Here is a 12,215-nt window from a genome sequence, read left to right on the forward strand (position 1 = left end):
AATATATCTATACACAGGGAACCTCCCCACTCCACCAGCAACCCGGTGAGCTGCAGAGGTTTGGGGAGCAGGATACCCTCTTTCTTTGTACATGAGGGAGAGAGGTTTCGTATTTTCATCAGAGAGGAACTGGTTCCTCCTCCCCCAGATTTTCATAATGTCATGCCAAAAAATTAAAAAGTTTAACATTCAGAAATCATTTACACGTTTCCAACACAATATAACATTATACATATAAATTACAATTTATATTATACAAATGGCAACCTGTGCCCCCACCCCCTGCTCCCTCCTAAAAGAGGCAGCATTCCAGTAATGTAAACTGAGAACCCACCCACCCACCCCTTCCCCTTCCCTCTTCAGTCTTCTGCAGAGCTTTCCTGCAGCTGGTTTTACCCCATATCGGGGTGAGGTCAGCTCTACGATTCAGGTCTGCCACAGCTGGATGGAAGGCGATAGCTGGCAAAACAACTGTATTCAAGCCCCCAGGGCTCCCGTTCAGGGAGGGGCTGGACATGGAGGGGGAAAGTTTGGAGACATAGGGGCAGTGTCACCATCAGCACCAGCCACGAACAGCCTGGCTAGGGCCTCACATTTGCAGGAGGGTATACAATAGGAAGAACTGAAGCACCCAGTCAAGCTGCCCAGGACACTGGCCATGAAAAAAAAAACAACAGCATGTTTAGATGCAGAGGCTAAGGAACATCTGAGGTTTCAAGTCAAAGGATTTACCAGCAGTAAATGTTCCAGGATGGCAGACAGGGAACAAGGCCTGGGACCTATCCCAAGCCACTGGCCTTCCCAAAGTCACTGTATGATGTCCAGGGAACAACAGGGTCTACCCATAATCAATGTACCAATGTGACATACAGGACCTGGGGCCTTCCTACAATGAACATATACACACTCCTCACCGAGTCATTCTACTCCCCCATCCCAGTGTGTGTCTCTTAGGGCTTCCACCTCCCCCCACCCGGCGATTCATCTCTGGTGTTGCCTAGTCCCTTTTTTTAATAGGAAGATTAGAAGAACAAATGCATGCATGTAACGAAAGCAATGCCAGGACTGAATCAGACCCTATGATCCTTAGCAGCTTCAAGTACTCCAGACCAAGACCAGCACAGCCGGGGCAACAATACCCCTTGCCCAGCCTCATGGAGAAATTACCTTCACCAAAGAGCTGAGAAGGAGGCTGTTAAAACAGAGTGTTTTAGTCTTCAAACAATCTTTCTGCACTGCTTGTAATGTAAATATCCATCTCCCAGTTTCAAAACGGCACTTTTACCCCCCTCCCAGGGGCTTCCACAAATAAAAAATGTAAGACATTAACCAGGGACCACTTTGTATTACTACCAATACCCCTCATGAGGCTAGAATGGGTACAGAGAAGGAAGGAGACTGGGAAGGGAGGGGGGTTCTCACTGCTCCCTCTCCTTCCAGAGTGATGGTAAGCAGGTGCCCCCTCCAGCGAGGGCGGTGTCAGTCCTCCCATGGCATGAAAAAGTGCCTCCAGTGGTCTTATTGCCACAATAATTTCACCTGGAAGAGAGGGAGATGGGGAAAGCCATCACAACTTATCCTGTACTAGCAGTACTTCCTCTCCCCCTGCCTTGCCCATGGGTCTCACAACCTTAACTTCCTCTCCTCAAGGGCCCCAGAGTCCTTATGCCCTACATTCTACCTTCCCTTCCACCAACCAGGCTTCAAATTTCTCTCTTCATCCCTCCTTCCCCTTTCACCCTTTGAAACTCCCTAATCTCTGCCTTATTTTTTTTTCTCCATCCACTTGTCCTCCCCTTCCTCACTGGAATCCACCCCAAGCCCTCTCAGGCTTCCTTCATTGCCAGAGAATGTGGTAAAAGCAGTTAGCTTAACAGGATTTAAAAAAGGTTTGTCTAATTTCCTGAAACAAATGTCCATAGGCCATTATTGAGATGGCTTGAGGAAATCCACTGCTTATTCCTAGAATAAGCAGCATTGAATCTGTTTTACTACTTGGGATCTAACTGGGTACTTGAGACCTGAATTGGCCACTGTTGAAAGCAGAATAATGGGCTTGATGGACCTTCAGTCTGTCCAAGTATGGCAACTCTTATGTTCTTATGATCCCTCACTGGAAAACACCCTGAGCCCTCTCATGCTCCCTCCCTCCTTTTCTCTCTCTTTTCCAGGACACTCACCATGCCGGGCCCCCTATGATTAACATGAGTAGGTTCTCACTGACATGTTGTCTGTGCGCTGGTTTGCTGAAGAACTTCCTGCAAGAGACATGCAGAGTGTGAAGACCATAAAATCACCTGCTTCCTCCCTATATGCCCCTTACACACCTCCCAAACCCCATCCTACCCAAGCACATACTTCTACTTCACAGTATATCTGGCTGAGTGGGGTCTCAGGGCATGGGGGGGGGGGGGGCCGCAGGAGAACCACAGTCTGTCCCTACTGGGATTCCAATGGTATGAGCTTCCTCTCAGCAGTGTTTTGCCAGTACTGAGGGAGGGGCTTCTCAGCATTCACACCTCTGATACCTTCAGACTGGAACTTGCGCAGTTGTAGTCCCGGTGAGGTGATGGAGCAAACAGTAGCAGTGCGGAAGTTGACGGGCAGTGTCTCAGCAGAGTCGGGGCTTACTCCCCTCAAGTCTTTCTCTCGGAACATCTTCCTCCAGGATGGGGAGCGGCTGAAGGGCTTCGTGCTGTCGGGCTGCAAGGTGGGGGGGGAGGTTAGATTTATAAAGAACATGGACGGAGCAGTTCTTCACCACCCACTTCTCTCAACCCATATCCCTTCTTTCACTCCTTCCCTGCCCTCCCTTCCTGCCCCCCCCCAGTTCCTCTCCCTCTTTTCTCTCTCCTTTCCCCTTCCTGCCTTTCCCCTCCCTATTCCCTCCTTGCTCCTCCCTCCTTCTTTCATCTCTCTCCTCCTCCCTTTCCACTCCTCTCTCTCCCATCATCTCTGCTCCCTCCGTCCCTATCTCACCATTCAAAGTCCTCCTTCTTTCCTCCCCCCTCCCCCCCAATGCCCTGACACTTACCTCATCCAGCCTGCGGTCTGTGCCCACACTGATCAGGTTAGCAAATTCCTTTTCCAGGATTTGCCGTGCCTGTAAAAGCCAGAAAGAAAACTAAATGGTGGGTAGCTGAGGAGACAGAGAGAGCTCTGCATGAACCCTGCTCCCCACCCATCCCAGGCAAGAGTGAGATAAAAGCATCCCTGCCGACCCACCCCTCCCCCACCTGCGTGTTCTGTGTCGGGATCTGTAGCAGCAACGCCAAGTCGGTGAAGTCAAAGGTGTCGTCCAGTGCAATGAGTGCCCCATGGACCCCACTCTCCTGCAGGTTCCCAGCAAATTCCTTCAGCCCCAGAGACTGCAGCCAACACATCACCCGTTCGTTGGACCAAACCATCACATCTGGGGAACAGAAAGACAGATGGGTTATTAATTTCTGCACAATACTTCCACTGGCTCACCAAAGCACATGTGTCACCCAACTGCTGAACCAGGTCATCAAGTCTGTGGCAGAGAAAGACGGACAGAAACCCAGACAAAAGTATTGCAGAGCCAGAGAGAAACAAGAGATGTATTCCACAAAACTGACAGGCAGAACATTTCAAACCAATTGGAGAAAGTATATTTTCACCCATTGTGCAATTGAGCTGTGGAATTTGTTGCATGACAAAGTGTGGAAGAAGCAGCTAGCACGGCTGGCTTAAAAAGAGCTTGGACAAGTTAATATCTGGAATTCATTGCTGAAACACATGGTAAAAGTAGTTAGTGTAGCTGAGTTTAAAAAGGTTTGAACAAATTCCAGGAGGAAAAGTCTGAAAACCATTATTCTTGTATAATCCCACTTTATTCTAGGACCAGTGGGTTATTTCCATCTACCTGCCAGGACTTTGTAGGAAACCTCAAATTTCAGAGACTTAAACCCCTCCCCCTCATACCTCATCACTGTCACTGGTTCTGTAAACATCAGTCTTTATTCCTACAAGCCAGACTGTAGGAGCTTGTCTTTTTCTGCTCATGTTTTATTTTGTGTAATTTCAGTATTTGCATTCACAGTTTTTGCCCTTGTGCGGCGGAAGTTCCCTGCGGAGACAGCTCTGACTGCGGGAGATCTTTGGGAAAAGTCTGTTTCTGGAGGGTTCCCTACTTGTCAGTAAGCCCTGTGGACAGCGTGCACATCAGATCATGACTCAGTGAATATTTCCTTGGGAGCTAGCTCACCCCAGGTTCTTCTGTTAGTGGGTTGAACGCAGGCTGCGTGGTTCTGTGGAGGCATGCCCGGGATCGGAGCCAGATTATATTCCTCCGCCAGGCATGCTGCACAGCATGTTCAAGGGTGGCAGAGGTGACCGGCCATGGAAGTCAGGCCAGTGGGGATGTCAGAAGATTCAAAGTTCAGCTTTCCAGCAAGTTGAGGCAAGGGATCTCCCTGTGAGCTGTTTTAGCTTCATTTGCAGTATTTCCCTGTCAGTACATGTTTCTGTGACTACAAGCTAACAGCTTGAATCAGAGATTTTTTTGGGGGGGGGGATTCTTTCAAAAGGGTTTTTTAAGTGGTTTCCCTGCATGCCCTACTCCCACCCCTAAAATCTGTTTTTTGAGGGTTCTCTGTAGTTTTCCTGGGCTATTTTTAATCAAAATAGGCCTTCAGTGGCCATCTTGGATTTTTCCAGATTTGATTTTAAAGTTTTTTTTTATACTTGTCAGCTTCATTTTTGAAATAAAACCACAGATGTGCAGGTTTTTGTTGCGGTATTTGGAAGTCACCGAGTTTCTCCTTTCTGACCACCTATCTGTTCTAGCAAATCCTGCCTGCAAGGGTAGGCCTGCTTCTAAGGCCACCATTTCCAGGTGGATCCGTATGGCTGTTTCTGCGGCTTATGTGGTGGCAGGAAAGTAGCCCCTCCCCCTTGTGGTGCAGGCTCATTCTACCAGAGGTGTTTCGTATTTTTGGGTAGAGTCATTGTCGGTTCCTCTGAATGAGATTTGCAGGGCCACTATCTGGCTTCTTTGCATCTGTTCACCAAGTTTTACAGGATTGATTTGGTGACGAAGCAGGATGCTGCATTTGGTGCCTTTGTTTTGGCAGCAGGCTCATCAGTCCCACCCTGATTCTCTGGGACTGCTCTGTTACGTCCCACTGGTCCCGGAATAAAGTGGGACTGTAAAAGAATGAAAGATTAGGTTCTTACTTACCTTTGCAAATCTTTTTTCTCGTAAATCCACACTTTATTCTGGGCACCCGCTCTGTATTTTCCTGATTCGCCGATTGTCTGCCTTTCAAGCATTTCTATTTTCTGACCAGCCTTTATAGAGTGGCATCTAATTGGGTTTAGCACTCAGTTTGGGGGGGTCTCTAGTTAGGGTGCCCCCTTCTGTCAGTACATGCTGTTTCTACTTATAGCACTGTTATTATCGTTCAGGTTACTAATGTTTGATATTCTGATTCAATTATGTTTACTTGTTGCTGTTTTGCATTTCTAAATATTTCTAATTGTGAGCAGAATACACTTACTTGTCGAGGAGTGTCCCCGTTCTCCTCTCTCTCATTATTATCCTCTACAGATGTTTCTGGCTGCTTTACTACTGACTGATGTTTACAGAAACAGTGACAGTGACGAGGTATGAGGGGGAGGGGTTTAAGTCTCTGAAGTTTGAGGCTTCCTACAAAATCCTGGCGGGTAGATGGAAATAGCCCACTAGTCCTGGAATAAAGTGTGGATTTACAAGAAAGAAGGTTAGCAAAGGTAAGAACCTAATCTTTCGTTAAGGTTGACCTGGGGAAAGCCACTACTTGGCTCTGGGGTCATTAGTGTGGAATGTTGCTACTTTTTGGGATTCTGCCAGGTACTTGTGACCTGGATTGGCCACTGTTAGAAGCAGGAGACTGGGTCAGACCCAGTATGGAAATTCTTATATTCTAAGAGTCCACAATTCAGGTAGATTTTGGATCTCTGGCTGCTTTTGGTGACAGGATAGCTGATTTGAGGGACAACTGCTTTGAGCCAACCCGTTACATCCTGTGTTCTTATACAGAGGCAAAGGCAGACATACTCCATAAACCTGCTTCTCTGGTAAATGGATTTCTATGAGTCCAGGTGCTAAGAAGGGAACTTGGGCACTCAGAATACACTTTGATAAGATTCCTGCCATCCAGACAGACAGCAGCTGCTGCTGCATCAGGGAAGGGTCGGTACCTTTGAGCTGGTTCTGACTCTCCTCCCGTCTCCTCTCCAAATCCTTCCGGTCATAGTTCAGCCGTTTCAGACACATAATCCCATAGTGCAGGCTGACCCTGGGGGCAAAATCACAGGAGGGGGGCAGGAGTAAGAGGTAGGCTGCAATGGCCTTTTGCCTACCACTCCCCTCTTGTCCTCTTCCCACAGCTTCATTCCTCCCTAACCCCTCACCCACAGCCCCCTTTAACCCCCCTTCCTCCTCCTCTCTTATTTCCATATCTTCCTCTCTCCTCCCCACACTCCCACATCCATCCTTCCCTCCTGCCCACATTCCTATACCACTCACATCCTCTAATCCTCCTCCTGCTCTCTTCATCTCTCTACCCCTTTCACCACAACTCCCCATGTCTTCCATCCCCCTCACCTGTGGAAGCTGTCCACCATCTTCAGCTGCCCTCGGAGCTCCTTCTTGTTGAGGTGGTCCAACATCCGAGCGTCCACTAGGGACTCCATGAAATAACTTCGGTACTGGGGCAGACCCAAGCTAGGGAGCCACTCATTCCCCACCCACTCATGGTTCATGTCGCCATACGCTAAGATCTGAGAGAGGCACAGAAGTGGGGTACTGAGTAAATAAGTGACTGGGGAGGGAGCAACTGAAAGAGAGGCTCATGGAAAGAAGGGGTGCTAGATGGGGAGGTGGGAGGGAGGGGTCAGTTAATGAGAAGAAAGCTAAGGGAGAGGGACACTATAGAAGAGAGGAATTGGGGGAATGGAAACACCAGTTGAGAGGAGAACTAAAGGAGGGATGATACCAGGTAAGAGGAGAGCTGAAGGAAGGGGCACCAGCTGAGAGAAGAACTGGAGGATGGGAGACACTGGGATAGGTGAGATAAAGCATGAGCAAATCTCAGAACAGGGGATGTCAAGGGAGCCTGTGTCTGGGATTTATGGATTTATTTTAATCGGATGAGAGCTCTTAAGCGCAGGACTGGCTAGGAGGAAAAGTGAGAGGCTGCTGTGCTGGGGGGGCATAGTAACAACTCACTAATATCCTGGATGTAAGCCAAGGTTACAGAGAAAGATGCCCATACCTGTTCCCAGCTGATCTCCTTCGACTCCTGCCAGAGATTGGGGGGTTAGCCAGCAGGAGGAAAGAGAAGTAAGTGAGAGGACAGCGGTTAGCAGTGTTATGTGAACTTGTGCAGGCAAAGAGAGCGCACGGAAAAGCGAGAAGCCATAGGAACCAGGCAGAGCGCAAGAATCACTACAGGCTCACAAGGCATGCAAAGCGCAGGAACATGCAAAGAGCAGGAAAACGGACTCCCCTGCGGCACCAAGAGCCATGCAAAGATCAGGGACACCGAGACCTCGTGTGGTACCAGGACCTACTACTCCTTATCATTTCTATAATATTACTAAGATGTACACAGCGCTGTACACATTATGTGCGGGTACCTTCTCTGTCCCTAATGGGCTCAGAATCTAAATATTGTACCGGAGTCCCAAGGAGCCATAGTGGGACTTGAACCCAGTTCACCAGGATCTCGGCTCACTCCACATGCAGAAGAGAGCGGGAAAATTGAGATCTCACCCATAAACTATCATTAAGGCAGATCTGGGGAAAGCCATTGCTTATCTTTGGGATCAGCAGCTTGGACTCTGCCACTGCTTGTTCCTAGGAGAAGCAGCATAAAATCTGCTTTGCTCTTTGGGATCTTGCCAGGTACCTGTAACCTGGGTTGAACACTGTTAGAAACAAGATACTGTGCTACATGGACCCATTATGGCAATTCTTATGTTATTATTTTCTGTAGTAGCAAGATTCACATAGAGCACAAAACCACAAATCATACAGAGTGCGGTAACACTGAAACGCCTATGCTGCCGAGAGCCATACAAACTACAGGGACGTCGAGACATCTGTGGAACTGAAAGCCATACAAACTAGAGAGCTGCATGGGAATGGGGATTGCGGAAGCCTCTGCACGAAGAAGGAAGAAAGCTGAGCACCAAGACTCACTGGTTTGGTTGTGGCTGTCAAGGACTCCATCTCCTCATGAGTCATCCATACGTTGCCAGTAGACTGCTCACACGATCCAAATGAAAGGAGTCGCATCCATCAACCCCAGGAATTCAAGGAAAAGGAGAAAGAAATCGGGAATTCATATGTTAACAGACATCCTGGAACATACAAAACTAGATATGCCCTAAAGAACCATATGTACAAAGGAGGTTAAGTAGGGTCATGCCATAAGTGGAACAGGAATTATGAAAGGTTGGTCAATGTTGAGACCCATCTAAATAGACTTTCTTGACTAAATAATTTACATCAATTGATTATACAATAAGTGGAACAGGGACATATCATTCATGAGAACATAGCAGGTGGGGTAGGGTCATGCTAGGAAAAGGATGGTACAAGCTGGACAGACCCAGGACACAAACAATACAAGACAGGGTTGGGCAGAGTTACCCCAAGCACAGGAGGCTACAAGGCTGGGTAGTGGCATCCTCTTACCGTGCGGGATGTGGCTGGCGCAGATGGGCTAGTGAGAGACACCATTTCCTGGATGGCCAGACGCAGCTTCAGCCGATGCAGCGGGTTACTAATTCCAATCTCTCGCTGGATCTCTGGGTCTGATAGGTTGGCCATAATCGCACCACTCTTCACATTGGCTCGGCAAGCAGCCACGTACCAGGCTGGCATCCCTACCCAAAGCTGTGGAGTGAGACAGCGTGTCAGGCAACCAGGAGATAGGAACCTGAGACAGTGCACGGTCTTCATGGACCGGCAAATTCATCAGCCCTGTGGCGAACTGTGTCTTCAAAGACTTCAACAGATCCAGAATTCTGCAGCTAGGCTGATCTTTGCAAAAAGCAAATATGATCATGTTTCCCCGCTTTTGTTAAAACTTCACTGGCATCCAGTAATCTCTAGGGTTTACTTTAAATGTGCCTGCCTAACATTTAAGATCCTGTATGGCACTCTATCCTGGAACTCTATCCTGGAACTCTATCCTGGAACTCTGTCCTGGAACTCTATCCTGGAACTCTGTCCTCTATCCTGGAACTCTATCCTGGAACTCTGTCCTCTATCCTGGAACTCTGTCCTCTATCCTGGATCTCTATCCTGGAACTCTATCCTGGAACTCTGTCCTCTATCCTGGAACTCTGTCCTCTATCCTGGAACTCTGTCCTCTATCCTGGAACTCTATCCTCTATCCTGGAACTCTATCCTGGAACTCTGTCCTCTATCCTGGAACTCTATCCTGGAACTCTGTCCTCTATCCTGGAACTCTGTCCTCTATCCTGGAACTCTATCCTGGAACTCTATTCTGGAACTCTGTCCTCTATCCTGGAACTCTGTCCTCTATCCTGGAACTCTGTCCTCTATCCTGGAACTCTATCCTGAAACTCTGTCCTCTATCCTGAAACTCTGTCCTCTATCCTGGAACTCTATCCTGTAACTCTGTCCTCTATCCTGGAACTCTATCCTGGAACTCTGTCCTCTATCCTGGAACTCTGTCCTCTATCCTGGAACTCTATCCTGGAACTCTGTCCTCTATCCTGGAACTCTGTCCTCTATCCTGGAACTCTATCCTGAAACTCTGTCCTCTATCCTGAAACTCTGTCCTCTATCCTGGAACTCTATCCTGTAACTCTGTCCTCTATCCTGGAACTCTATCCTGGAACTCTGTCCTCTATCCTGGAACTCTGTCCTCTATCCTGGAACTCTATCCTGGAACTCTATCCTGTAACTCTGTCCTCTATCCTGGAACTCTATCCTGGAACTCTGTCCTCTATCCTGGAACTCTGTCCTCTATCCTGGAACTCTGTGAGACCTGATATTACCAGATCTATCCAAAAGCTTAAATTATCTTTCCCCTCGTTAAAAGGCGTTATCTATATCAGAAAATTAGGGAAATCTCTCTATTTTAAAATGACTGAGCTTTGGAATAACTTTCCTGTTCAGCTGCGTTATTTGGGCACTTTCCAATTATTTCAAAGACATCTGAAATCGTGGCTATTTTCAAAAATGTAATTTCCGCTGCTCTCTATATAATTATTAATTCTTATATTTTCCTTTCTTAAACTCTTATAAACCGTGTCGAGCTCTATCCTTATAGAGAAGATGCGGTATATAAGCTTAAGTTTTAGTTTAGTTTAGTGTTCAATTCCCTCTGCAGCAAGACTCTGGGCAAGTCACTAAACCATCTATTGCCCCGGGCACAAAATAAGGACCTGTTATATAATACGTAAACCGCTTCGATTGTAGCCACAGAAAGGCAGTATATCAAGTCTCATTTCCCTTCCCCTACTGCATTCAGGATCTTTGACCCTAACAGATAAGAACATAAGAACATAAGAAGTTGCCTCCACTGAGTCAGACCAGAGGTCCATCTCGCCCAGCGGTCCACTCCCGCGGTGGCCCACCAGGTCCGTGACCTGTGAAGTGGTTTTTGTACAAACAGATGTTTTGGGGCAGCCAATAATCAAATGCCAGCCCCAAAAGCTGTAACCTTGGTGGAGAGAATAAGAGAGGAGAACATGCGATATTCAGAAGCAGATACTTCTCATATGCTAATATGATCAGTACCCTCATCCTTCCCCCCACCCCATACCCCTCTCACATTCACATATATCTCTTCACACACATATTCCATATTAACCTTTTATCCCCACATTATATAACAGGGGTCTCAAAGTCCCTCCTTGAGGGCCGCAATCCAGTCAGGTTTTCAGGATTTCCCCAATGAATATGCTTGAGATCTATGTGCATGCACTGCTTTCAATGCGGAAGAACAAATGGCTTTTCAGGCGGAAGAACAAATGGCTAAAAATGTAAAAAAGGGAGATAAAAATTTTTTCAGATATATTAGTGAAAGGAGGAAGATAAAAAATGGAATTGCTAGGCTAAAAGATGCTGGGAACAAATATGTGGAGAGTGATGAGGAGAAAGCAAATGTGCTAAACAAATACTTCTGTTCTGTGTTCACAGAAGAAAATCCTGGAGAAGGACCGAGATTGTCTGGCAAAGTTACACGAGAAAATGGAGTAGATTCTGCGCCGTTCACGGAGGAGGGTGTTTATGAGCAACTTGAAAAACTGAAGGTGGACAAAGCGATGGGACCAGACGGGATCCATCCCAGGATACTAAGGGAGCTCAGAGAGGTTCTGGCGAGTCCTATTAAAGACTTGTTCAACAAATCTCTGGAGACGGGAGTGATTCCTGGGGATTGGAGGAGAGCGGATGTGGTCCCTATTCATAAAAGTGGTCACAGGGATGAAGCAGGAAACTACAGGCCGGTGAGCCTCACTTCAGTTGTTGGAAAAATAATGGAAGTGTTGCTGAAAGAAAGGATAGTGTACTTCCTTGAATCTAATGGGTTACAGGATCCGAGGCAAAAGGTAAATCGTGCCAAACGAACCTGATTGAATTTTTTGATTGGGTGACCAGAGAGCTGGATCGAGGACATATGCTAGATGTAATTTACTTGGATTTCAGCAAAGCCTTTGATACAGTTCCTCATAGGAGGCTGTTGAACAAACTTGAAGGGCTGAAGTTAGGACCCAAAGTGGTGAACTGGGTCAGAAACTGGCTGTCGGACAGACGCCAGAGGGTGGTGGTTAATGGAAGTCGCTCGAAGGAAGGAAAGGTGACTAGTGGAGTCCCTCAGGGTTCGGTGCTGGGGCCAATCCTGTTCAATATGTTTGTGAGTGACATTGCTGAAGGGTTAGAAGGAAAAGTGTGCCTTTTTGCAGATGATACCAAGATTTGTAACAGAGTAGACACCGAAGAGGGAGTGGAAAATTTGATAAAGGATCTGCAAAAGTTAGAGGAATGGTCTAATGCCTGGCAACTAAAATTCAATGCAAAGAAATGCAGAGTAATGCATTTGGGGATTAATAATAGGAAGGAACCATATATGCTGGGAGGAGAGAAGCTGATATGCATGAACGGGGAGAGGGACCTTGGGGTTATAGTGTCCGAAGATCTAAAGGCGAAAAAACAGTGTGACAAGGCA

At 47.3% G+C, this 12,215-nt stretch overlaps 1 protein-coding gene across 3 annotated transcripts in view; it reads right to left on the reverse strand.

Moving 5' to 3' along the window:
- Window positions 1–350: 350 nt before the first annotated feature.
- The window catches only part of PPFIA3 (PTPRF interacting protein alpha 3), a 94,091-nt gene continuing 82,226 nt past the window's right edge, over window positions 351–12,215 (reverse strand). For 2 of the 3 annotated variants that reach the window (XM_033961621.1, XM_033961620.1), the window contains exons 21-29: window positions 8,708–8,908; window positions 8,210–8,272; window positions 6,611–6,786; window positions 6,205–6,302; window positions 3,237–3,412; window positions 3,035–3,103; window positions 2,529–2,703; window positions 2,181–2,258; window positions 351–1,539 (exon numbers count right to left, since the gene is read on the reverse strand). In XM_033961621.1, coding sequence (XP_033817512.1) covers window positions 2,200–2,258; window positions 2,529–2,703; window positions 3,035–3,103; window positions 3,237–3,412; window positions 6,205–6,302; window positions 6,611–6,786; window positions 8,210–8,272; window positions 8,708–8,908 — 1,017 coding nt within the window. In that variant the 3' untranslated portion in view covers window positions 351–1,539; window positions 2,181–2,199. Of the gene's footprint in view, window positions 1,540–2,180; window positions 2,259–2,528; window positions 2,704–3,034; window positions 3,104–3,236; window positions 3,413–6,204; window positions 6,303–6,610; window positions 6,787–8,209; window positions 8,273–8,707; window positions 8,909–12,215 lie in introns of those variants that run through there. The other variant, XR_004540924.1, reaches the window with a different exon arrangement.

Source organism: Geotrypetes seraphini, chromosome 10, assembly GCF_902459505.1.
Source record: "Geotrypetes seraphini chromosome 10, aGeoSer1.1, whole genome shotgun sequence".
In the NCBI taxonomy this organism is placed as follows: domain Eukaryota; kingdom Metazoa; phylum Chordata; class Amphibia; order Gymnophiona; family Dermophiidae; genus Geotrypetes; species Geotrypetes seraphini.